Source organism: Coenobita brevimanus, chromosome 26 (genome assembly GCF_032717465.1).
Source record: "Coenobita brevimanus isolate Jiangsu-jjx chromosome 26, ASM3271746v2, whole genome shotgun sequence".
NCBI classification, from domain to species: Eukaryota; Metazoa; Arthropoda; class Malacostraca; order Decapoda; family Coenobitidae; genus Coenobita; species Coenobita brevimanus.
In genome coordinates this window covers 10,697,942-10,724,650 of record NC_136979.1, presented here as the reverse complement: position 1 = coordinate 10,724,650, position 26,709 = coordinate 10,697,942, and the positions used below count along the sequence as shown (strand labels likewise).

The 26,709-nt window shown below is 42.5% G+C and overlaps 1 protein-coding gene across 1 annotated transcript in view; it reads left to right on the top strand.

The window, feature by feature from the left end:
- The window catches only part of LOC145393964 (uncharacterized), a 337,089-nt gene that overhangs the window by 54,426 nt on the left and 255,954 nt on the right, over positions 1–26,709 (top strand). The window contains exons 3-4 of the mRNA XM_080267940.1: positions 20,115–20,362; positions 22,152–22,507. Of these exons, the coding sequence (XP_080124066.1) occupies positions 20,115–20,362; positions 22,152–22,507 (604 nt within the window). The remainder of the gene's footprint in view (positions 1–20,114; positions 20,363–22,151; positions 22,508–26,709) is intronic.

The following is a 26,709-nucleotide window of genomic DNA, read 5'->3' as shown; positions in this document are numbered from 1 at the left end:
GGTACATTAGCATGTAAACATATCGGTGAAAACATCTGGGATAAATTGAATGCCTGACTGCGTGGGATGGTAGAGTAGGGTCATGTAAACATACCAGTAACCTTCGTTCCCTTCCCATATTTGTTTGCAGTTTTTTTTATAGCTCACCCTAGCTCAGCATCACAGACACCAGTAGTGTAATGCATTGTTCAAGGCTGGCAGCTATGAAGGGGTTGATGGAATACATTACTGTTTTTATCAGTACTCTCTCTTTCACACATACACATAAGAATGAACAAAAGAATGAGCAGTAAATGTACACTGAACTTCAAAGAGCAGAAAAAACTGCTCAGTTGGTCTGAAATGTGTTGGGAAGAGCGATATTGAACGAAGAATGTGGAACTGATAGCCAGCTTACAAGAACACGTGGGATGAAAGTTTTTTTTTTTTTTTTTTTTTTTTTTTTTTTAATCAAACATTTTTGTTCCATTTCATCCCTTAAATTGTGAAACCCACAAATTTTTGTCTAAGCATACAGCCTAAAGACCTTTCCAGTTCAATTCATATTCCTCTAGTTTGTTTTCTGTGTTTTTCTGACTGTTTTGAGGGTGGTAAATTACCTTCCCTTGCTGAAAAATTTCCTCCCTTATTATCATCACATTCCTTAAGCCATACATGTGATTATTTCCATCATAATGGAAAAACTTACTCAGCTTACTGGAAGGTGGATTTCATTTCCCAATTTCCCAGCCGGAGCCCAGGTTAGGGTAGGTTAGGTAAAATTATTAGATAGTTAAGCTAGGTTAGGTTAGGTTAGGTTATCAGTTGCCTCACCAAACTCCACCCCACCACCCATGTGGTCGAGTTGTGAGCAGGTGTGGGTGGGAGGTAGACTCACGCTCGTTTACCCGTGGCTCTCTCACCAGCAACTGAATGCTTGCTATTTTAAACTGGAGCAATCATATGGATAATTTTATAAATTACCCTACCACTGAACCAATCGGTCACCGTCCAGATATACCGAGACCTGGATAATCCGAACCAGGATAATTGACCTTTCACAATACACAGATTAACATGGACATAACTTCAAAAGACGTGCCCTGATATGAATGTAATAATATTCTACAATATGTTGTGTAAAGTATTATAATGTACTGTACAGTACTGTATATATTCCTTCGGTATAATCAAGCATGGTTGTTCACCAGCCACCTCCTACAAAGAATTGAAATTAAAGTGGCCAGGGCCCCACTTGGGGAGAACACCTTTGACTGACTACTTTCAACTACCTCCACAACTCAGTGGAAAAGCAGAAAATGAATAACCTAGACCCCCTTACAGACCCAGCTTGCTTGGGATAAGGGCATTAGGGGGTCCCAGGGAAAAGAGAGGAATTTCTGTCAAAGTGAGTCTGCAAGATAGGAATTTCCAGTCACGGTACAGTATATTCAGCTACCAATATCACCATTCCACCACATCCTCTTGTGTATGGTAGGGATGCAGTTGCGGTCATTTATTACATCGAAATACAGATGTGGATGCGGATGCGGATGTTTATTTTATCACAATGTGGATTTTTTTTTTTTTTTATGATAGGAAGACAGAACCCAAGGCCATGAGCCCACAATACTGTTCCTTCCAAGAGAAAAACAAAATACAAGAAAGAGCCAAATGCAAGATCCGATTATTTTGAGATGCCTGGACACATTGTATTTGAAAGATCATAGCTAGCAGGAAATACAGACAGAGGGAGACAGTTTCAGAGTTGACCTGTTGCATAAATGAAGGACTGGGAGTAACGGTTAACTCTTGCATTAGAGTGTTGGAGAGAAATGGGATGAGAATTTCCTGCCAGACGGGTGCTACGCGCCCGTCGTAGAGGTGGAGGAATGCAAGCAGACAGTTAAGAGGAGCAGTGACCATTGAAATAGCAAGAGAAAAGAGATAATGATGCAACAGTGCAGCGAAGAGACAGAGGTTGAAGGGAGCCAGTAAGAGGAGGGGAGTTAATGAGATGAAAAGCCTTTGACTCCACCCTATTGAGGAGAGCTGTATGTGGGGAGCCTCCCTGCACATGAGAGTTGTACTCTACACAGGGGCAGATAAAACCTGTGTATAAAGTCAACAACTGTGCAGGGGTAAAGAAGGAACGGAGTCGGCTTAGGGCACCTAATCTCTTGGAAGCAGATTTTACAAGAGATGTAATATGATCTTTCCAATACAAGTCCCGAGTGATTGAAACTCCAAGCAAGTTCAAAGATGATACAGGATTAAACTGGATATTATTAAACATTAGTGGGTATCCTCGTGGAAGATTTTGTCGGGTTGATAGGTTTAAGAACTGAGTCTTTGATGCATTAAAAACAAGATTGTTTTTACCCCTGTCAGAGATATGAGCCAAGTCAGACATTAGGTGTGCCATAGCCTCATCCCTTGTTTGTTGAAGTAACTGCCGAGATGGACGTTGCGGGAACCGAATGGAAAGGTGAAGGGTGGAGTCATCAGCGTATGAGTGGATAGGGTTCGTTGTACAGCTCAGAAGGTCATTGATGAATAAGAGGAAGAGAGTTGGTGATAGGACAGAGCCCTGAGGAACACCACTGTTGATAGTTCTAGGAGAAGAACGATGGCCGTCTACGACAGTGGCTATAGAACAACCAGAAAGGAAGCTATGGAAGAAGGCACAGATAGAAGGATAGTAACCCTAAGAGGGCAATTCAGAAATTGAAGATTTATGCCAGACTCGATCGAAAGCCTTTGAGATGTCAAGTGCAATGGCAAAGCTTTCACCAAAGTCCCGAAAGGAGGATGACCAGGAGTCTGAAAGGTAGGTGAGAAGATCGCCAGTGGAGCGTCTCTGACAGGACCCATATTGATGATCAGAAAGAAGGTTGTGATAGGAAAGATGTTTTTAAATTTTTCTATTAAGAATTAACTCGAAAAGGTTTGAGATACAGGATGTTAAAGCAACTGGACAAGAGTTAGAGGGTCGGGAATGGCCACCCTTCTTTGGGACTGGCTGAATGAGAGCAAACTTCCAGCTAGAAGGAAAGGTACAAGTTGATAGACAAAGGCAAAAGAGTTTGCCTAGGCAGGGTGTAAGCACAGAAGCACAGTTCTTGAGAACAATAGGAGGGACTCCATCAGGCCCATATGCCTTGTTAGTATTGAGGCCTGTGATGGCAGAAAATACATCAACTGAAGAAATTTTAATGTCAGCCATGAGGAAGTCAGAGGGGGGAAGTGATGGAGGAACAGCATCGGAATTGTCTAAGGTGGAATGGGAGGAGAAAGTCTGAGCAAAGAGATCTGCTTTATCAGTAGAAGAAATAGCTACAGAATTATCAGAGTAAAAAAGAGGAGGGAAGGATGATGAGGTAAAGTTGTTAGAAAGGTTTTTGGCAAGGTGCCAACTGGAGTGGGAAGAATTTGAGTTGGAGAGTTGAGAGCATTTAGTACGGATGAGATTATTTTTATCAGAACGAAGAACAGACAGCATGATTCTGGGCAGAAACATAAAAAAGATGTGATTCAGGGGTGGATTAGCTCTGGTACCTTTTATAGGCCCTCTCCTTGTTGCAGACAGCATTAGAACGAGTGCGTTTAAACCAAGGCTTTCTTGCATTAGTCAGAGGATATGAGAAAGGAATGTACACTTTCATGCCTGAGAGAATATGTTCCATAATGTGCAAGGCACACTCAGGTGGCTCCTGGCCATGGAAGCAATAATCATTCCATGGGAATTCAAAGAAGTACCGTACTGCCTGAGGGCCTCCCAATCTGCAGCTCCAAAGTGCCACAGTCGACATTTCCTTGGAGGGTCCACAGTCCGTACCGGAACAACAGGACTGGTTAAGGTAGTAAGGTTGTGATCGGAGGAGCCCAATGGAGAGGAACAATTAACAGTGTAATCAGAAGGATTAGTTGTAAGGAAGAGGGCAAGTATAATGGAGCTCCCTCCAACATGGCCAGGGATACGGGTAGTGTGCTGTACAAGCTGCTCTAGGTCATTAGGGATGGAAAAGATGGAGGCATGTTCACCAGGTGGATCAGTGAAAGGACAGGAGAGCCAAAGGTGGTGGTGAACATTGAAATCTCCTAGAATGGAGATTTCAGAGAAAGATGGATAGAATATGTTCCATCGTAGAAGTAAGATAGTCAAAGAATTTTTCATAGTCAGTAGAATTAGGGGATAAGTAAACAGCCCTGGCTGCGCAGGTGAGTTTCGAATATAGTGCCGTGGTGACCAAGGCCAGCCCATGCAAGCATGTTTGAGCCTTCATAACCGAAACCGAAACCGAAAACCATACATTCCAATAGGGAATCAGACACTTCGATGTTCATCCATGGCTTTACCAAGGTAAATATTGAGCTAATATTTCGTTACTATATACTTTGGCATGTGTTCTCCCGATTCCTAAGACAAAATTTGGCCTTAGGGAAATTTCATTTTTACCCCTATGTCTGGCACCAGACACTTCCAAAAAACTGCCATGAGCAGTTAATGGGTTAAAAAATGGTCGGAAGAATACAGAAAATAAACTGGAGGAATATGAAATTAACTGGTAAAGTCTTTCTGCTGAAAGTTAAATGTACATCTAGCACTCATTCTTTTTTTTGTTTTTGTGTTTATTTGTGAAAGAGAGAGTATTGATGCAAACAGTAATGTTTTTCATTAACCCCTTAATAACCCCCGGCATTGAACAACCCTTTACAGTACTGAAGTCAGTGACATGGAGTTAGCATGAGCTATAAAAAACTGTGAACAATTATGAGAAGGGAACGAAAGTCACTGATATGTTTACACGACCCTGTGCTACCATCCCAAGCAGCCAGGATGTTGCTTAATCTCAGATGTTTTCGCCCATATGGCACATGCACTATAATTTTATCAGTTCTTCAGTGAAACATAGCAATTCATAGGATGGGTTTAGGAAGCTAAAAAACACAGTACTAGGTGTGCCAGATGATTTTCTTCATATCTTTAGGAAAAGTACATTGATTTTAGAGCTCCTCAAAAACTGATCTGAGGCTGGCCAGGGATGCATGCAAATTTCTAAACCTACAGCCATTGAGAGTTTAAGCCGTTAAGCCATACCTACGATTGTTTCTGGTGCAATGGAAGAAACTTACTCTACGTATGCATTACCAAAGATGGATTTGGCTTCCCAGTTTCCGAACTGTAGGTTAGGTTAAGCTTGGTTAAATTATTAGGTAGAGTTAAACTAGGTTAGGTAAAGTTTAATTAACCCATCACATCCAGATGTCATGTATGTACTGTATGTCAACCCGTGGATGTCCGGGTGACATGTATACATGATCTAGTATTTCTCGCCATTGCTTGAATATTCAGCTGGTTATTTCAACCACACACAGCCACTGGCCACCCTCCGTCACGCATCCCAGTCACCCTCCAGTTGCCTGCATACCTCCATCGTGGATAGACTTACATAAAAATTTTTCCCTGTGTTCGGACCCTCGCCGGAGCGCATGCAGCTGCTGACTTCAATACCAGTGATGTCCAGAGGCCCAAAAAGGAAAGGCTTTAGTGATAGTGCAATAAGGAGACAATTAGACTTGCCATTATTGCCAATTGTGAGTGGGGAAAGTGACTCTTCCTTTGAGGAAAGCAGTCTCATCACGATGAGTGTTGAAATTTATGCGTCAGATGAGGAGGCTAACTGTGAGTTTTCCACTGTGTGGCAATTATTTGCCTCTGTATGTTCATCTGCCATTTCCAATGATGGGAATGGTTCAGAGGATATTGACGATCCTGGAGAGGGGGATATTGGCATGGTGGAGAAGATGGAGGAGGAGTTAGGGAGTGGTGAAAGGGAGGAGGTGGAGGAGGGAGGGAGGAAGAAGTGCTTCAGGCTAAGCCTCGCATAAGTGGGTGACTCCACTCCTTCCATGGAATTTTCCATTCATTTGCCATTACACTAGCCTTTCCACTAACCACTCAACCTGTCACTCGTCTTGCTTCTAACCAAGTGCCTCACAAACCGGCCTGCCTCACCACATGCCTCATCACGTTGGCCTGCCTCACCACATACCTCATGACATTGGCCTGCCTCACCATGTGCCTCATGACGTTGGCCTGCCTCATTGTGCTGATCTGCCTCACCACGTGCCTCATCATGTTGGCCTGCCTCACCATGTTGGCCTGCCTCACAATGTGCCTCGTCATGCTGGCCTGCCTCACCATGTTCCTCACCACGCTGGCCTGCCTCACCACATGCCTTATCACGCAGGCCTACCTCACCACATGCCTCATCACGTTGGTCTGCCTCGCCATGCCGGCCTGCCTCACCACGTGCCTCATCACGTTGGCCTGCCTCACCATGTGCTTCATCATGTTGGCCTGCCTCACCACGTGCCTCATCATGCTGGCTTGCCTCGCCACATGCCTCATCACGTTGGGCTGCCTCACCACGTGCCTCATCACGTTGGCCCGCCTCACCACGTGCCTCATCACGTTCGCCGCCTCACCACGTGCCTCATCACCACGCTGGCCTGCCTCACCACATGCCTCATCACGCTGGCCTGCCTCACCATGTGCCTTATCACGTTGGCCTGCCTCACCACGTGCCTAATCACGTTGGCCTGCCTCACCATTTGCCTTATCATGTTGGCCTGCCTCACCACTTGCCTTATCACGTTGGCCTGTCTCACCACATGCCTCATCACGCTGGTCTGCCTCACCACATGCCTTGCCATGCTGGCCTGCCTTGCCATACCGGTCTGCCTCACCACATACACCAGTCCTGTATGAGACAGCCCTAGCATGTATTCAATATGGACGGTTGGTGTTAGCGCCGAAGTGGTGACATGTAGAGGTGTGCGGTAAGTAGGAGGACTACTGGGCCTTGAAAGCAGGCTGTGAAGCCTATGCCCAGAGTCGGTCACATTTAAAAAAAAAAAAAAAAAAAAAAACATGCCTTGTCACACCGGCCTGCCTCATCATTCCGGCGTGCTCCATCACTTGCCTCGGCATGCCGGCCTGCCTCACCACATGGCCGACAGACACGTGGCTGTCGCCTGATTTCACCATCCCCATCACCACCAGGATCACTGTCACCAGCATCATCACCATCACCACCATCATCACCTGCCTCATCAGGTAATTATTTGCCTGATTCTTCACCATGGCGCCCTGCAAGGGGCCAGGACAGGGCACGGGACAGGCCACGTGCACAGTAGGCAAGGCAGGGACCAAGGGTAGGTACGTTTGAAACATTCATCTGGGAGGAAGGGACAGGGTTTCAGCCCGATGTACCTGTGTTTGATGGGTCAGATTTAGGTGTGCAGCTAGAATTCCCTAGCAGTGCAACATCCACTCCCGTTCTGTTAATTTTTTGCCATGACAGGGGTGGATTTCATTGTAAAGGAAATCAGTGCATTCAGGGAATACTGCTGCAGTTGGGGTGAAACCTCACACATTCGTGAAAGTGCGAAAATGGTGTGGACAATGACGAATGTAAGTGAGATGTATGTTTGGCTTGCATTGACTGTGTTGATGCCTCTCATAAAAAATATATATATATATATATATGACTACTGGTTGGTGGACAATATTGCATAAACACCTCTGTTCGATAAGTTTACGCCATGGGACAGGTATCTTGACATCCCAAGGTACCTGGCTTTCTCTCCAACATGGGTCCACATCTGAGCGATAGATTATGGAAAATTCGCTCAATTTTGGAAATGATGAAGGAAAAATTTAGATCATATTTCAGACCATTCCAAAAAGTTGTTATTGATGAGTCGCTTGTTCTGTTCAGGGGACATCTTGTCTTCATACAGTACAAACCATCAAAGAAACATTGGTTTGGAATAAAGTTTTTTGTTTTGTGTGATTGCAAGACTGGCTTTGTGATAGATTTTATTGTGTGTACACCAAGTGATGCAGAGTTATCAAAGGACGACCCCCATGGCTTCTCTGGCTCAGTCATGAATGAACTAATGGACAGGTACTTTGGTGGCAACCATATCCTGTTTACCGATAATTACTACATGGCGCCAAGGCTTGCAAAGAACTGCAAGAACACAAAATTGGATCGTGTGGCACTATCCATGTAGAGGAAACATTGGCCATCCATTCCCACAGGCACCGTGAAAGGGGAGTGCAGAACCTTGAAATCAGATAAACTTCTTGCTGTTCACTGGCACGATAAGCGAAAGGTAAATGTCCTCTCCATGGTCCATGAAGGTAAGCTGGTAAACACAGGCAAGGTTGTTAAAAGGACGAGGCAGCCAATCTTCAAGCCTAATGCAGTTATCAACTATAACATCAACATGCGACTCATCGATAAATCTGATATACAGATTGGCACTGTCAACTGTCTGAGGCGGTGCTGTAAGTGGTACAAGAAGGCATTCTTACATGTACTTGACATCTGTGTACTGAATGCCTTCATTCTTTACAAGCACGTAACACAGACAAGCACAACCCTCAGGCAATTTGAGAAGGATGTAATTCGCAGCCTCCTGGAGTGATATGGCCAAGTAGTGCCTGCTGGGAAATGGAGGCACAGTGTACAGCAGCTGCCTGACATGCTGCAGTGCAGGGACTACCTCAGTAGGCATTACATGGAAGTGCTGCCTCCAACACCTGCAGGCAAAGAAGCCTTCCAGCGTTGCTATGTTTACGCAGATTCGTTGTGCCGACAACAGCAGCGCCGTATGATGAGGTGATGGTTTGCTGAATGTCAGGTGGCATTGTGCACCACCTTTTTCTTTGAGTGTCACCCAAAGACCGAGTTGTAAAAGTGAGGGTCGTATGTATAAGTTAGTGTTAGTTTAGTACAGTACATATGTGGGGTTTTGTGTAAATAAAAAAATGGTAGGTGGTGGTGACCATAATCCACTCACTTGATGTAGTGCTGCCTACTTCTTCCTTAGCCTTTATCATTCTTTTTCTGTGCCTGCCCTCCTCTCTTCCAATTTCTCCCATCTCTCCTGTCACGTCTTATTGCTTTCCTTTCCTTTACAAGTGGCCTTACATTGAGTGACAAGCCAAATGGTTTCCTGTAAGCCAAGAAACCATTGACAACGCTGGATGGTAACCAGATAACCAAACCATACATGCTTCCTACGTGTCAACAAGTGGGTTGGTGGAGGGTTAGTGCCCCTCCCCATAAAACAAATAACTCAAAGGCAAATGGTCACCCCTTACGGGATTATGGTGTCTGGCAGTAGATAGATAGATAGGAAAATGGTTTTACTGCTGTATGTATATTTATGTGAATAATGGAATCAGAAAGTTTGTTTCATGATGAAATCAGTGCTTTATTTTTTACTGAAAGTTTTTGTGTGTGTACATATTTGTTATGATGGTTAAGTACAAATCACAGGGAAAAAATTTTATTGTAGTGGTAAATACTTTTAATTATGGACAGTAAGTGAATAGCTATTTTGTTCACAATTTTTTTTTTTTTGGTTAGGTTTTATGTCACAGTAGTAGTGGTGGTAGTTGTAGTAGTGGTGGTGGTAGTAGTAGTAGTGGCAGTAGTAATAGTAGTAGTAGTTGTACTGTAGTAGTGGTAGTTGTAGTAGTAGTAATAGTTGTAGTTGTTGTAGTGTTGGTAGTTAGTAGTAATTGTAGTAATACCCAGACTTGTAGTGGCACAGCGGTGCTAGAATCGAGCGACAATGCAAGCCAAACATACATCTTTGTGTGTGTGTGTGTGTGTGTAAGGCGGTGTTGGTGGAGTGGTGAGCAGGTGCATGGGCCTGTACCTGAGGCAGCTTGCCTCAAGGTTGTTGCAATGGTTACCAGACTCACATCAGGAATCATGCCACACTTTTGAACAATCTACAAGGAAATGGTGTTTGTGATGGAGTGTGGTCGTCTGGAAGTGTTATTATTGTGGAGGGCTGGTATAAGACTTAGTTGTGCCACCGCACCTCTGCCATGCATATGGACACAGGCAAAAAAACAACAAAAATTGCCCCATTTCCCCACTCACTCTCTGACAACACACACTTCATGGACAATCTGGGGCCATCAGCTTTAGGTTGAAGGGTTGGTGAGTATTATGACACTTAGTTTTTTATTTTTGGTTAAGGATTAGCAGAGATATGAACATTCAAAAAAACATGATTTTCTCAGAAATGCCCAGCTGGAAGAAGGGTTGGTGGAAATATATGCCTGACATAATGGGTTAAACACTTAGGACAGACCCTTCCCCCATTATGCTGACTAATCAAACCAGAGTTGTCACAGCTGAACAGCTAAAAACAGTAGTGAAACAGATTTAACAAGAAATGTTTATTTATGGGTAAAGCATTACTGTATCAGTGCCTTGTAGGCTACACAAGTACTTTTAAATGTCATTTTCATGAAGGTGTCAAGAATGGGCTAATCTCAAGAATTAACGAAGAGGTTTGGAACATAACCCTCACTAGTTGGGGGGGGGGGGTTATTGTACTATAAGATAAAGACATACCTTAGCTTATGAGCATTCAAGATCCTTGCATTTCAAAGATGTGAACACGGAAAAATAATGAACGTTTCATAGGTATGAACGTAACCAAGAAAAACTAATTTAGCTTGTAGCGGCCTGTTGCGACCACTTTTGAATGTGGCAGGTGTCAGTAGTTGCGAGGGCGGGTCGCTTTGGGACAGTGTGGGTGCTAGGAGACTAACCTGCCATCTTTTGTTTTTGTTTGTCCACCTGGAGGAGAGAGGATCGCTGCTTTTAGTACTTTCACACCATTTCATATGGCTGATAAATGGAAGAGTCTATGCTGCTGTGCATGATATCTTGGCCTGCTATCGTCTCATCCTTGACGAGAAACAGAAAAATGCTTCCCAGTTGCCAGTCACGAGGTTTTTCTCAAGGATGGAAACAAAATTAGACGAACCACAGCCTTCAACCTCCTATGCTGAGCCTTCAACCTCCTTTGCTGAGCCTTCAGCCACATCTGTTCAGCCTGCTTCTCCTGAAAATCCTGACTCGCCCACTGCTTTCTCCTCACCTGCATCTTCCAACTAACTCCACTCCTCCACCTGCCTCCTCTCACTTCCTGCAAGTCCTGCCATACCTGCCCTCAGGTGAGCTACAGTAATGTTTATAAAATAGATAACTCTGTTATCGCTTATGTCCAATGTATATTTACAAGTAATGAAACAAAATGAAATGCTTGCCACATCCACATCTTTGCAGGTGACAAATGTTCCATTTTCTTACGTCAGTTTTAAATAGGCATCGGAAAATAGTAGGTAAAGAGTTACCATATGTCTTATACTGTATGTTTTTCATGTGTATTTCTTGTGTTAATTTATGCATTTGTATTTCATGATACAATAAAAACTGCTTAAGAACATTTAAGTCCCTACTGACAGAGCAATGAACAATACAGTGTTTTTTATGTTGTGTGTGTAGTACCATAAGAGATTTTCCTTTTGCAAACAAAATCAACTTGCGAACAGTCTCTTGGAACCAATTACCTGTATGTTCCTAAGTTGAGGTATGCCTCTACTGTACAGTGCTGTAATTAATACAGTATTGTACCTGAATCTGAAAAATATGGAAATTAGTGGACACATACAAGTGCAATTACACAGTAGGCCTACAAATAACATTCCCTGGACTTCCAGGATCATTCAGAATATCATCCAAACAATCAAAGACTTTTGTAAATGGGACTGTTTCTCAAAACTGCTGAAATATCGGATCTTCCAAATAACCAGCTGCCGAATAATTGGACTTTTACTGTATATGTGAGTGAATCTGAAGGTAGGTGGAAGCTTGGGAAGTCATGAAGAAGGTAGGTAGATATGATAATTGTGTGGGTAACAGGTATGGAGGTTGATGAGGCTAGGGGACTGAAAAGGGATTAAGCTGGTTAGATGAGTTTTGTTTGGAAGAATACATTACAAAGGTTCAGCATCCCTTTTCTTGATTTGATAGTCGTTGGATTGACTTGCTCATCTAGATAATATGGAGTTCATATGCATGTAGGGTTATGTCCATGAGAAGTTAAGGTTTTTACTTGGTTTATATTAAAAGGCTCCAACATGTTTGAATGCATCAGCCTTGGTCACCTAATGGTGGCACTCCATGCTGTTTGTGATCATGCAGCCTCTCTGTTCCATAGATGAAAAAAGGAAAACGTAGAAATGAACCAAAATCTCCGTCCGCATGTTCCCGAGCCCAAACTGGGAGTCTATGAGTGCGCCAGCCCCACTTCTCTGGTTATGTCTGCCACTAGGTAGTACAGTATAGGCAAAGTTTTGTGGCATCATGCCAGTGTTGGCACCGAACCCTGTATCTTAGTAGGGTACAGTGTGTGATGTGTGAAATGCATGTGGTGTAGTGTACATTAGACAGTTAGAGAAACTTGTTTGGAAGAGTATCCTGACTGTAGCCATTTTAGTAATAGTTTCGTTTTTAAGGGCTCCAACATGCTTGCATACATCGGCCTTGGTCACCTAATGGCAGCTTTCCACGCTGCACGATCCATTGCAGCCTCCCTGTTCAGTCCCTCAACCCTGAGGTCACACTTAATGACCTCATCCCATGTCTTTCTCGGTCTACCCCTCATAACCCCACCCCCAATATTAACACTTCTCACCTTCCTCACCCAATTATCATCCCCCATCCTCTCCACATGTCCAAACCATCTCAATCTACCTCTCCTTATCACAACAGCAATACACTCCAGTTCCATCCTACCTCTCAACTCTTCCATCGTAAACCCCCCCCCCCCTGGACCTTGCACGCATCCCTCTAGTCATTGTCATTTCTGTATGTCTGAGCCGGCGAATATCCTCCTCCTTCACTGCCCAGGTCTTACTACCATACAGCATTACACTCCTAACATACTTCATACAAAGACCCCTTAGCACGTAGGGAGAGCCCTCTAAATGTTAGAAGAGGCAAGAGCTCCCTGAACTTCTTCCAACCACTTCTCACCCTAGCCACAGAGCTCACTCCAGTCCCACCTCCAGCACACAACATGTCTCCCAAATAACAAAACTCTTCCACACACTCAAGAGATTCACCAGCAAGTTCAATCCATTCACGCTTGACAATCTCCATCTGCTCTCCACGACACGCCGTACACATAAAATCAGCATTATCTCGCAGTCTGCCTCTGATACCACTACATCTCTTGTGCACTCATTTATCACAAACACCACACAAGATAGAATTACTTCCCACGCCCGTGTGGGAAACTGCACGTGGCCACTCTCCCTCGTCTTTGACAGTACTGCCACCAACTCTAGATATCATCACTTTTGTTTTATCTGCATTTACCCTTAAACCCTTGTCCCCCATACCATCTCTCATTTTCCTAAACCTTTCCTCCGCCTCCCTTTTGGTCTCTGCAACCAACACCAAATCATCAGCATACAACATCTCCCACGGGAGTCCATTTCTAAAGTCATGTGAGAGGGCTTCAAGTACCATGATAAACAACATGGGACTCAAAACTGACCCCTGATGCACACCAACATTCACGGAAAACTCATCACTCAAATCTCCATTCACTCTTACCTGGGTGCAAGCACCCACATACATAGCCATAACCACCCTAACCAGCCACTCCTCCAAGCCAAGCTTTCTCATTGCCCACTTCACCACCTCTCTAGCGACTCTGTCAAAGGCCTTTTCCAAATCAACAAAAAGAAAATAAAGATCCCTTCTCCTACCAATATATTTTTCCTGAAGCTGTCGAACAATGAATATGGCATCAGTGATCCCCCTACCTGGCATAAAACCAAACTGCATCTCATCAATATTCACTCTTTCTCTAATCATACCTTCTAAAACTCTCTCCATTCCCTTCATTATCTGAACTAAAAGCTTTATACCTCTATAATTTCCTCTTTCCAGGGCATCACTCTTCCCTTTATACACATTTACAATTACACTCTTCAGCCAATCATCTGGGACAACAGACTCACAAATAATCCTATTTATCAGGTCAGTGACTAACCTCACCCCTATATCTCTTGAGGGCTTCAACATTTAGGCAGTCAACCCAGGCACACCTGCTGCCTTCCCCACCTTCATCCTGCCTATTGCCTCACTCACAGTAGCAGTATCAAAGGCCAAGGGCCAAACACTGGATCTGCTGGCTCCAAACCTTCTCTGTCCTAGTCAAACTCCTCATTCAACAACTGGCTATAATGCTTTTTCCATGCATCTTTAATATCCTCACTGTTCACCACTACCTTTCCTTCATCATTCTTCACACACTGCTCACCTGTAATATCCTGATTATCCTTCTTCATCTTATTTGCCATCTTAAATATCATATTTTTCCTTTCCCCATGATTTAGGTTATCAAGTAAAAGTCTCTGTGACTCAGACCTCACCCTGTATACCTCTCATCTAGTCCTACGCTTGGCAGCCAAGTATTCCTCCTTGCCACCACCCTTCTTCCATTCCCGGAAAAGCCTTCTTTTCTCCTTAACTGCAGCTTCTACACCCTCATCCCACCACCAAGTTACTTTATGTCTTGGTGGTCCTCTTCTCCAACCACATGTTACATAAGTTCCTCTCAAGAGATTGTTCTTGAGGGCTCTGTACAGTTCATTAACAGCTCTGTCTGCATTTCCCTGTTCAGCCATCACTCTCCTCTTCTCGTTATAGAAGGGATCCCGTACTATTTGGTTTTTCAGCTTCCATATTTTCCTCCTAGGTATATAAGTCCTCTTTTTCATCACTCATTCTTTGAGCACCATATCACAAATCATTAATTTGTGCTGCTACACACACTCCTCACTTCCTATACCTTTAACATCCCTCACTAACCTCCTATCAGCCCTCCTAACCAGAAAATAATCTGTCTGACTGCCATTTCCCCCAGACTCATATGTAATTAACCTACTCTCTCTTTTCCTAAAATATGTGTTGCACACAATCATGTCCATTGCCTTCCCAAACTCGAGTATCCTTTCCCCTTCAGCATTCCTTATACCATACGCACATCCCCCATGTACTCCCTCATAACCTTGTGCTGCTTCACCTACGTGACCATTTAAGTCCCCTCCCAAAACCACTATCTCATCATCCCACATACCACCCACTACACATATTAAATCATCCCAAAATCTATCTTTCTCTGCTTCATCCAATCCTGCCTGTGGAGCATATGGCTATATAACTGCAGCTATCTTTCTGCCGAATAGAATTTTCACTACGAATATCCTATCTCTTGCTCTTATAACATTCATAACATATTCCACCCATTTCTCCGTAACCATCACACCAACACCCCTATATCCGTCTGTTCCCCCCTGCCAAAACAACTTATAGCAACAGTCCTTCCCAACAATCTTTCTGGCTGATCCACCCCTGCACCAGACTTCCTGCAAAGACGCCACATCCACCCACCTCTTACTGAATGCCTCAACGACTTCCCCCGCTCTTCCCCTCAAACTTCCCACATTCCATGAACCCACCCTCATCTCCCCTGGGTGATTTGCTGTCCTCACTCTTGCTTTGAAACTTATTCTTGTGTTCTGTCATAGTCAGGATTAATAAAGGGGGATAGACATACCAAAGGCCCCACTCCTTGCACAGTCCCAAGTCCAGGCAATGGATCTGGGAACCCTAGCCCACCAGCTTAACAGTGGCTATGGTAGTGGCCTTGGGGCACCCTGCCAGGACAGCTGCAGGAACACCCTCCAAGCGTGCCTTGGCACTGCAACTATCCCCCCATTATACACCCAATGATAGGGCAGCCTCCTGGGGCGTTACTCCCAGGTTCGGTCCCCTCTCTATTGGGCGGAAGCGGCAGCCTGGGAACCGCATTGCCCTGTACCCTCTAGCACAGGTCCGAGCCCCATCTCGCCCTGGACCCATGATCTGTGCCGGCGGAATCCCCGTCACCCCCCCCCCAGAAATCTGCCATATTCTTAAAAAGGTCAGCAAAGGAAAGTGATTAGGAACTACAACTGAAGGCAAGTGAAACAGGACCTCCAGGCCTTCCTGTCATCAGCTTTTGCATCCTCCTTGGGAGTATCGCCCTGTTCTGCTGGAGCCACAGCCTACTCCCTCAGGGAGTTTGAATAATGGGTGAATGAGTGTGTGTCCCATTTCTTGGGGCATACTGTTCATTCGTTCTTTCTCTATCATGATTTTTTATTTCTTGTTTTCTGAACCAAAGCTCAACCCTCCTTTTGGTGGGAAGATGTTGATGATGATCATAATGATGTCTCAAATGCATTGATTCAGCTTTTGAGAGCACCCTGATAGTAAAATGGATTAACAAAGACTATATCCAATCTCTTCACTGTGAAAAATCTTTCCTAAGCTGTATAAAATTATCTGAAAATAGTAAAAAATAAAATAAAAATCACATGTTCATCATGGTGGGGTTAAGCATATGGTTTTTAGTAACACTGTTTCTTGCAGTATGTTTTCTCTTAGTTTGTAGTGTTTATTACAGAGAAATTAATTTCAGATTTTGTACTTAATAGCTGGCTTATTTATGTAACCCCATGAGTTCCAGAACAGAAGGCAATGATTGATTATGTGTGTGTGGATGAAAGGATGTGAAGGTGTGTATGGATGCAAGAGCGCATAGAGGTTGGGTGGGTGGACTTTCTGACCACCACATGGTGGTGGTTAGAATCAAGGTACTGTACAACTGAAATGGAGAAATAGAAGAAGGGAAGAGGAGGAAGTAGTATATGCAAGGAGAGTGGAATGGTTCCAGGAGGATGGGAAAGAGGCAGAATATAAGAGAGAAGTGGAGGAGCGATTGGGTAAATATGATTTGGAGCAGATGGGAGACGTGGAAAGTGTATGCAAGATATTCACAAAAGAAATCTGTGCAGCGTGTGAGGTGGTGTGTGGGGTGAAGAGAAGACGAAAGGGGGTACAAGGAAAAACATAGTGGAATGAAGAGGTGAGGCAGGCTGTGGCACAAAAGAAGGAAGCATGTAATTAGTGGATGAGAAACAGGGGCATGGAAGACATTGAAAGACAGAAGAGAGAGTTGTATGTAGAGAGGAAGAGAGAGGTGAAAAGATTTGTAAGAGAGAGTAAGAAGAGAGTGGATGAGGAATTTGGAAGGAATTTGAGTGTAAAGTGGAGGGAATGTAAGAAAATGTTCTGGAAAGAGGTAAAGAGAGTTAGACAAGGTGGCAATGAAGTTAGTTGAGGAGTGAAAGATATAAATGGTTGATTACTAGAGGAGAAGGAAGAAAAAGTGAGCAGATGGAGAGAACACTTTAAGGAATTGCTGAATATAAAGAATGAAAGTAATATGAGTATAAGTGGCTGGGGAATGGCTGGGAGAAGGAGGGAGGTGAGAAGAGAGGAAGAAATCACTAGGATGGAAGTTCTGGAAGCAATGAAGAAAGTCAAAGTGGGGAAAGCCCCAGGAATTGATAGAGTGTGTGGTGAAATGCTGAAGCATGTGGGAGAGATAGTAGTACAGTGGATGAGGAAGTTGTGCAGATTGGCCTGGGAGGAAGATAGAGTCCCGGAGGATTGGAAGTCAGGTATAGTTATTCCCTTGTACAAAGGAAAAAGGGAGAAAAAAGTGTGTGGTAATTGTAGGGGCATTTGTCTTCTTAGTGTAATAGGAAAAGTATATGATTGGATACTTATTGACAGAGTTAGGAAAATAACATAAGAATTAGTTGGAGAAGAACAGAGAGGTTTTAGGAAGGGAAGAGGTTGTGTAAATCAGATATTTGTTCTTAGATCTTTAGTGGAAAAGTTTCTAGAGAAGGGAAAGAAGTTGTATTTGGCCTTCATGGATTTGGAGAAAGCATATGACATGGTGGATAGACAAGGATTGTGGAAAGTATTAAGAATATATGGAGTAGATGGGAAGTTGTTGAATGCTGTGAAGATTATGTATGAGAGTGCTAAGGCTGCAGTGCGCATGGATAGTGAACTGAGTGAATTTTTCTACCTGAAGGTTGGATTGAAACAAGGATGTGTACTGTCTCCATGGTTATTCAGTCTGTATATGGATGGGGTTATAAAAGAGATACAAGGTAGGACAGTGGTTGTTGGAGTGGCCCTAATGAGAGTGGCCCTGTACTGTTGTTTGCAGATGATACTGTGTTGTTAAGCGAAGACAAACGGGAGCTGCAAGGCTTGGTGGATGAGTTTGGGAGAGGGTGTAAGAAACGGAATCTAAAAGTGAATGTTGAGAGTAAAGGTATGGTCTTTGAGAGAAGTGAAGTCAGTAAATGTACAGTGAGGTTGGATGAGGAGAAAATGGAAAATGTGAATGCATTTAAGTATTTGGGTAGTGTGATGAGCAAGGATGGAAGATTAGAGGGTGAATTGCATGAAAGAGTACAACAAGGAAGAAAGGTTGCTGGTTCTTTGAAAGCAGTGATAAGAAACAGGGAAGTGAGCATGGAAGTGAAAAAGTTACTACTTGACAGTATTGTGATACCTACTCTAACATATGGAAGTGAAGCTTGGACCTTGTTGGAGGGACAGAAGTCAAGAGTGAAAGCAGTGGAAATGAGTTATTTGAGAGGAGCATGTGGAGTCACATGGAGAGACAGTCTGACGTATGAGGAACTGAAGGAGCTTTGTGGTGTGGATGTGGATGTGGATGTGGTAGAAGGCATTAGGAGAAACACATTGAGATGGTTTGGCCATGTGGAGAGGATGGTGAGTGAGACACTGACAAGGAGAGTGTATGTGAGTGAGGTGGAAAGGGGGGGGGGGAGGTCAAGGATGAGATGGAGGGATGGAGTGGAGAGGTATATGAGTGAGGGGTGTGTGAGCTGGGAGCAGAGCAGTGAAATGGCGGGGGACAGGGTGACGTGGAGGCGATTTGTTTGTGGCCACCCCATACGGGATTGAGGTGTCTGATGATAGATAGATCCAGATGATGCATTTTAGAGTCATTTCAAGTCCAGTCTCAGAGATTCTGATGACTCGCTTATGCGTCATTTTAAGATACTTTTGTATAAAATTTACCATAAATTGCATTTATGTGTCATGGCAAAGAGACTCAGGCATGATGTCATGGAATGCTTGCCATCTGTGTGGTAGGCAGTAGTTTTGTAGTTTTGCATGGTTTAAACCAGATTTATAAATCTTTTTTTCTTGCTGAATAATATTTTCTATGGCAGGGTATAAAATTTTTGGTTTTTATCTTACTCCAACTTGTCATTTTGACATTTTATTTTCATTTGTTTTCCATTCTTGAAAATACAACATAAAAGTAAAAGTATTCAGCTTCAAATAACACCACAACCAACATCCCTTCATAAAAAATGTGCTTGCTCTGACCGATCAAATAAAAAGATCGCTAAGCGAACATGCTGCCGAGACTCGTAAAAAATTGTGCATCTTTTTCCTTGCGCTTTACCACGCAATAAAATGCAGAAATAACCATAATCTGTATATCATTGTAAAACTAATTTATTGTAGTTTTTCATGGTTTAAACCAGATTTATATACCTTCATTAGTTTTTTTTTTTGGGGGGGGGGGGGCAAGGAATAAAATTTTTGGTTTTCACCTAACTTCAACTTGTCATTTTGACTTTTTATTTTCTTTGTTTTCCATTTTTGAACATACTGTGATAAAGTGCAGCTATTCAGCTTGAAAATAACAGCACAACCAGCATCATGTCATAAAAAGTACATTTACTCTGACTGATCAAATGAGAAAGATTGCAAATTGAATATGCTGCCAAGACTCATAAAAAATTGTGCATCTTTTTCCATTCACTTTGTCGCCCAATAAAATGACGAAGTAACCATAATCTCTATATCATTGTAAAGGTAATTTATTGTAGTTTTGCTTGGTTTAAACCAGATTTATATATCTTAAATTAGTTTTTTTTTTGGGGGGGGGTAAATATTTTTGTACAGCAAGGTATAAAATTCTTGGTTTTCGGATCACTTTAACTCGTCATTTTGACTTTTTGTTTTCTTTGTTTTCCTTTTTTGAACATATTACTATAAAGTACAACTATTCAGCTTTAATATGACACCACAACCAACATTCTATCATGAAAAGGGTTTTTGCACAGAGCGATCAAACAATAATATTGCGGCACGAAGATGTAGGCCAGCGCGAGAGCAACTGACTCTAGTACAGATATAATATGCCCAGCCCAGAAACCTCTTAAGGTTAATGCAGTATAGACTGTAAAACATACTTCCTGAGTTCTTACTTTCCAGTCCCTGCCAAGTACCGCCAACTCCTCCTTGCTGATGAACGCAGAATCACTGGCATCTTCCGAAGCAAGCGACCTACTGAGAGCAGCAAAACTGAACCATCAGCAACTGAGGCATCAAGGAATCATAGTACTATCCACCCCAACAAGGATACAAGCATGGATTCCAGTCATGTTGACTTCAGCAACCAAACTCCCCCATCACATGATACACCTTCTCGTCGTGATAAGCCGGTTATGTCAAACAGTCTTGTGAGTTTCACTGGACGTATGTCTGCTTTTGAATGTGAAATTTGTATAATTTATGTATGAATCATAAGCTGTAGATCATGGTTAAGCCATTTGCATTGTTAGGGAGTACTACTCATACATTGTGATGTATATTTTCTGTGTAATGTCTGTAATTCAAAGGAAATCTTACCAACTGCATAGTGGGTGGATAATTTTTTTGGTCATGTGTGTCTGTCTGTCCATCCATCAATTCATTCCTTAGCTGTTGAAAGCCTTGGCTTAGAAACCTGTACTGTAATTGTAGCTATTGACCACATGTAGGTCAAGCTCAGAAAGTCATGGTCAGGGTCACTGGAGTGAAAAGAAATGACCCTATCTAGACAGTTGACTTGTGTCTTGTGGACATTTTAGTAATTAGCTTGTGCAGTAGATCCCCTTCTCTCCCATAGCAAGCAATATTTGTTGATAATTCTTACATGTGAAGGACTTCCCACTAATATTTTTAGAGACACCCTGAAGAAGAGATGTTCAACCATCATACAACATGATCCATACATTTTGAATGGTGATGTTAGGAACAAGCCCAGATGCAGCTGAGAAAAGGATACATTGCTTCTTGCCTCAAGCTGAAGAGCATGGTGACGTTCCTCATGGCCATTGTGTACCAGCTTTCTAATGCAAAGGTTCACTGATATACTCAGTCTTTCATGTACAGTATACACCTGTTCATCTCTGAAACTGCCTTGCTCAGTCTGTTTTTCCCTCTGCCTATGACTTCCAGTATTTTTAATGTACTGTACCGTGTTCAAGCATTTTAGAATTAATGGATCTTGATTTGGCTCCCTCTTGACCAGTTTTCTCTAGACAGGACCATTTTTGCAGGCTTATAGCCTTGGATTCTTCCTTATCTGCATTAAAAAAAAAAAATGCCAGAGATACCTTTGCTCCCTCTTCCTCCTCAAGTTGCATCAAGATAGTGTGTACATGCAAGAAGCTGTAGCAGTGTGTGCCACACCGTACAGGAGTGGGGCCTTCAGCTCATTTCTCAGTGGAAGCACATCATGTAGCACTAGTAGACAGGACATCAAGAACCACAGGGATAGGTCACAGTGCCTTGTGAATTTTGTAATGACTTACTCTGATGATAGATTTGCCCTGTATTCCTGGTTTTTCATGTACATTATACAAGTGGCCAGGTCTCTGGAACAGTCTTCCTCAACTTTGTCCCTCTTCCTACAATTTCCATTCTTTTTTTATAGTGACATGTGCAAGCATCTCAGGATAAATGAATCTTTAGTTTGAATTTGTTTTGTTATGTGAACTTTGGTAGGGTTTATTTTGGATTCTTCCCATCTCTAACTCCCAAAAAAATCCATGCATCCATCATCCAATCCTATGTCATCCCATGAGGAGCGTAGGAGCCTGGGGCTAGGCAATGTGGTCCCGACATTGAAGATGAAAGTGACCAGCCTCACTGATCCCTGAGTCCCATAACTTGAGCGATAAACCCAAACCATCCCTCGGATATAAACCTACACAGGCCCAATCCAATTGGAGCTCCCTAATTGCCCACTAAACCACCAGGTGCCATAATTTGGTTATGTGGTTACCACCCAGCATAGTTAATGATTTCCTTGTGTACAGGAAACCATTTGGCATGTCACTTAGTGTAGAGTCACCCATAGGCAGAAGGAAGATATAAAAAATTACTTGTTTTTAGTTCTTGTAGGGGGGATGTATAGTGGTATATTCTTGATTTATTATTACAGTGTTATTATTTCTTTACTGTATGATTTTTTAAACACAACAGGTAGGGGCCACAGCACTGGAAGGAGCATGTGCTTTGGATTCATCCTACAATCCATCTTTACATAGTTCAACCCACCATCTTCACAATTTCAACCAAGATATCCCTGACCCTCCAAGCTACCTCACCTCCCCAAAAGTTCCTGCTGCCTTTTTGTCTCCCAGTCAGACTCCTCCAACTTTGCATCAGGAAAAGTCAGAAGCAAAAAGAATGAAACCAGAAATGACAGTGACAGAGAATCAAGGCTTAACAAGAATTGGGAAGGGAAAGCAGGCTGCAGCTGCCGTAAAGGAAAATTCAAGCCACCCGGCACAATCAACAGAGCCAGAAAGGAAGATTAACAACAATGAAGGTTATAGGTGAGGTCTTGTGTTTGCATTTACGTAAATCTCACAGGTCCTGTTATGATTGATATTAGTGTGATGGCAGATGTGATAGGCTGTGGTTGTTTAACTGTTGCCGAAATTTAAAAAGAGTTGCAGTATACAGTATACAGTGATCCCTCAATTATCCAGATGTTCATTATCCAGACACTGGACCTTGGCTATATTAAGCCATTATCTGAATTTACTTGCTGTTATCTTTTTTTTTTTTTTTTTTTTTTTTTTTTTTTAATAAATAACAGAACATAGGAAGGAAAAAATAATCCATACACCAGATTACTGGTGTCCTCTGTTCATAAAATATCTGTCACAGTTAGACTTGAACAGCTGTAGGTTGAAGTTTGGAGGGAAACAACTCTGGGGAAGTGAGTTCCAAAGAGATGCAGTATGGGGAATGAAAGAATTCTGATAGGCAGAAGTTCTGCAATATGGCTGAGTGACATTCTAGTCATGAGCGCAACCAGATGCCTGTGTAGCATGAGGGAAGGCATGGAGAGGTGGCACCATGGATGCAACTTCGTCTGAGTATTTCCCATAAAAATATCTGTAAAATACCTGGTAATGCAAGGGAGGCAACATTCCTTCTTACTTGTAGGGGAGGTAGTTTATTTGTAATGGTAGGTGGTGGCAACCATCATCCACTCACTTGATGTAGTGCTGCCTACTTCTTCCTTAGCCTTTATCATTCTTTTTCTGTGCCTGTCCTCCTCTCTTCCTATTTCTCCCATCTTTCCTGTCACTTCTTATTGCTTTTCTTTCCTTTACAGGTGGCTTTACATTGAGTGACAAGCCTAATGGTTTCCTGTAAGCCAAGAAACCATTTACAATGCTGGGTGGTAACCGTATAACCAAACCAAACGTGCTCCCTACGTGTCAACAAGTGGGTTGGTGGAGGGTTAGTACCCCTCCCCGTAAAACAACTAACTCAAAGTCAAATGGCCACCCCTTACCGGATTATGGCGTCTGGCAATAGATAGATAGATAGAGTTGTTAATACTTCTAACAGCCTTGTTCTGAATTTTGTCTAATTGTTTTAATGCAACCTCTCCACATCCATTCCACAACGGTGAGCAATATTCAAGCTGAGAGCGTACATGACTTGTATAAATCACAGCTAACTGCTCGTCAGTGAAGAAGTTACGGACTCTGTATGTTAGTCCAAGTTTCTTTGAGGCGGTTTTAGCAAGTGATCTAACATGAGAGGTCCAGCTGAGGGCATTGTTAAGAGAGAGGTCGAGAATTTCGATACTTTTGGAGATAGGAATATTAGTAGTACTGAAGGTAGTATACGAATCTGGCAGTATCTGACTATTAGTAAATTATGTATATTTAGTTTTACTAGCATTAAATGAGACAAGGTTGTTTTGTCCCCATTCACTGATTGTAGATAGGTCTTGATTTATGGAGATGGCTGTACTGAGTTGAGAGGTAGAGATATTAGACTTTGTAAATGGATGTCTGAGTGTGAATGAATTATGTAGTGTTGAGTCATCTGCATATGAGTGGATGGGATTGTGGGTGACAGATAAGAGATCATTAGTATGAACCAGGAACAGAGTTGGCGCCAGAACTGATCGCTGCGGCACGCCGGCGTTAATTGAGTGGAAATTGGAAAATACATCATCTACTTTTACTCATATTTTCTTGTTACTGAGATATGAGAAAATCAAAGGAACAAAAGATGTTAGTCCATAGCAAGGGAGTTTGGAAAGCAGGGAACGGTGCCATACTCTATCGAAAGCTTTAGAAATATCAAGGGCTGCTGCATGAGTTTCTCCATGTAGGTCAGTTGATTGATGGATGGTATGAGTTAGGAGATTGAATATGTCAATGGTGGATCTTTCGTGGCAAAAACCATATTGTTTATCACTAATTAAGTTGTTGGATTCAAGATGTTTAACAATGTGCTTATTAATTAAAGTTTCCAATACCTTACCAAGAGAAGATGTGACTGCTATTGGTCTGTAATCAGAGGGGTCAGAGGAACTTCCTTTCTTCGGAATTGGGTGGATATTGGCTTCTTTCCATGAATTTGGGAATGAAGAAGTACGTATACATAGTCTGAATAATTTAGTTAGAACAGAGGCAAGTTCAGGGGAACACTTTTTCAAAACAATTGGCGGAATTCCATGTGGGCCTGTAGCTTTGTTTGTAGGTAAATTGTCTAGCATGGATTTTACGTATCTTGTCTGTATTTTAAGTGGAACAGTTTCGGGAGAGTCAAGTTCTTGTACTGGGACATTCTGGCTGGCATCGTCTGTGGTAGAATTTCTGGCAAATGCCCTGGCAAAAATATCTGCCTTTGCACGTGGGTCATTTGTAATGTTGCCATCTGAAGATTGTAGTGGGGGAATGGATGATGACTTGTTAAAGTTATTATTGAAAGAATTAAGAGTTAACCAGAATATTCTATTGTCATTAGGGCTGTAAAGTAGTTTTGATGCTTGCTTTTGAAGAAAGTTTGATTTAGCTAGATTTATTACAGCTTTTGCATGATTTCTAGCAATTGTAAATGAGAGAATGATTCAGATGTTTTCAATTTTAAGTAAGAGTTATATGCCACTGACTTTTGGGCCGTTGCTCTGGCACAGTTGCCATCAAACCACTTTGGAAAGTTCGATCTTTTAGTGAACTGTTGACTTGGTATGAATAAATCCATATCAGCTAGTATTAAGTCACAAATATGGGACCCGGTAGAATTGGGATCACTAGAGAAGAAAGACTGCCATGGAATGTCAGCAAGATAATTTCTAAATCCATCCCAGTCTGCCCTATCAAAGTGCCATCGGGTCATCCTGACAGGTTCAGAACAGGGAGGTGTGGGGGGGTTAACTAATGAGGCTTTGATGAGATTGTGGTCATAGGATCCAAGTGGTGACAGTACCTCTATCCTGTATTGATCTGAATTATTTGTCTAGAATAAATCCAAGAGATGGGCATTATGGTCAGGAGTATCAGGTATTCTGGTTGGTTGCTTTACCAGCTAGTTGAGGTTAAACAATTCTGCAAACAGCTCGCACTCTAGACCAGCGTCATCAGTTCTGGCAGAGTGCAATATCCATTCAACATTATGCATGTTAAAATCACCCAAAATGGTAATTTTGGTGCTAAGCTAAGGGCAAAGTTAAGGTTGCTCAACTGTGTGGATATGGAATCAAATACAGTACAATCCCAGCTGTCCGGTATCCAGACAAACGGAATACTCAGAACAACAGGAAAATTCAAGGGCTGGTAAAAATGTCAGTAAGTTATAACAGTGCGCCAATTTGAATGGACCGCCAAACCGCCGTTTGATCGTGTCACGCGAGGCTGGGTGAAGTCAGACAAAGCGAGGTGAAAGCATTTCCGGCTAATGTAAATCTCTAGCAAATCCTCTTAACCACCCCTCCTCTCCCCCTCTTTCCCCTACTTGAATTCAGTCATCCTCCACACCATCCAAAAATCATCAGTCTGCATTTTGCCACCAGACAGTAAACAAGCTCTCTTGCTATTGTGTTCCACTGATAGACGGTAATTTGTACACTCCAAAATGCCTAAAGTGCAAACTAAACGTAAGCGTATCGTGCTTACCTTGAAACAGAAGCTGGACATATGCAACCGACTTGAAAAAGGCGAACATTATAAAACATTAATGGCTGAATATAAATGTTAATAAGAATGAAAGTTTACTTTGTTGGAAGAAAAATAAATAAATAATAAGCCTGCATTTTATACATACATCATTTATTTTATTTTCTGCAAAACAGCTGAGTGGCGGGTGAGGGGTGGAGTGATGGAGGTCAAGTGGGGAAGAAGAAGAACAGTCGGAAACGTAAACAAACTCACGTGGGGGCACAGGTGTCGTGATAATTCTACAGTGCAGTCTTAACACATCATCAGTTCACTAATAAATGTTCAAGCTTTTATTTCTTTATTTTATTTTTCAAATTTTATGAGTACAGTACATATAATGAATACAGTAATTCGGTAAACAATGGACTGGTGCAATTTGCAGTACTGCAACTTGCTAGACATTGCACGCACGTCCGTTATGACCATGGTGTGTGTTTACAAGGCAGTTTTTCAGGCAGAATCTCTTAGTGTAACCCCTAATGTGACTGGTGAGTACCTGAACTGTATTTACTGCTGTGATAGCCTTTGTATAGATTTGACTTGAAAATCAGAAATACGGGAAAAAT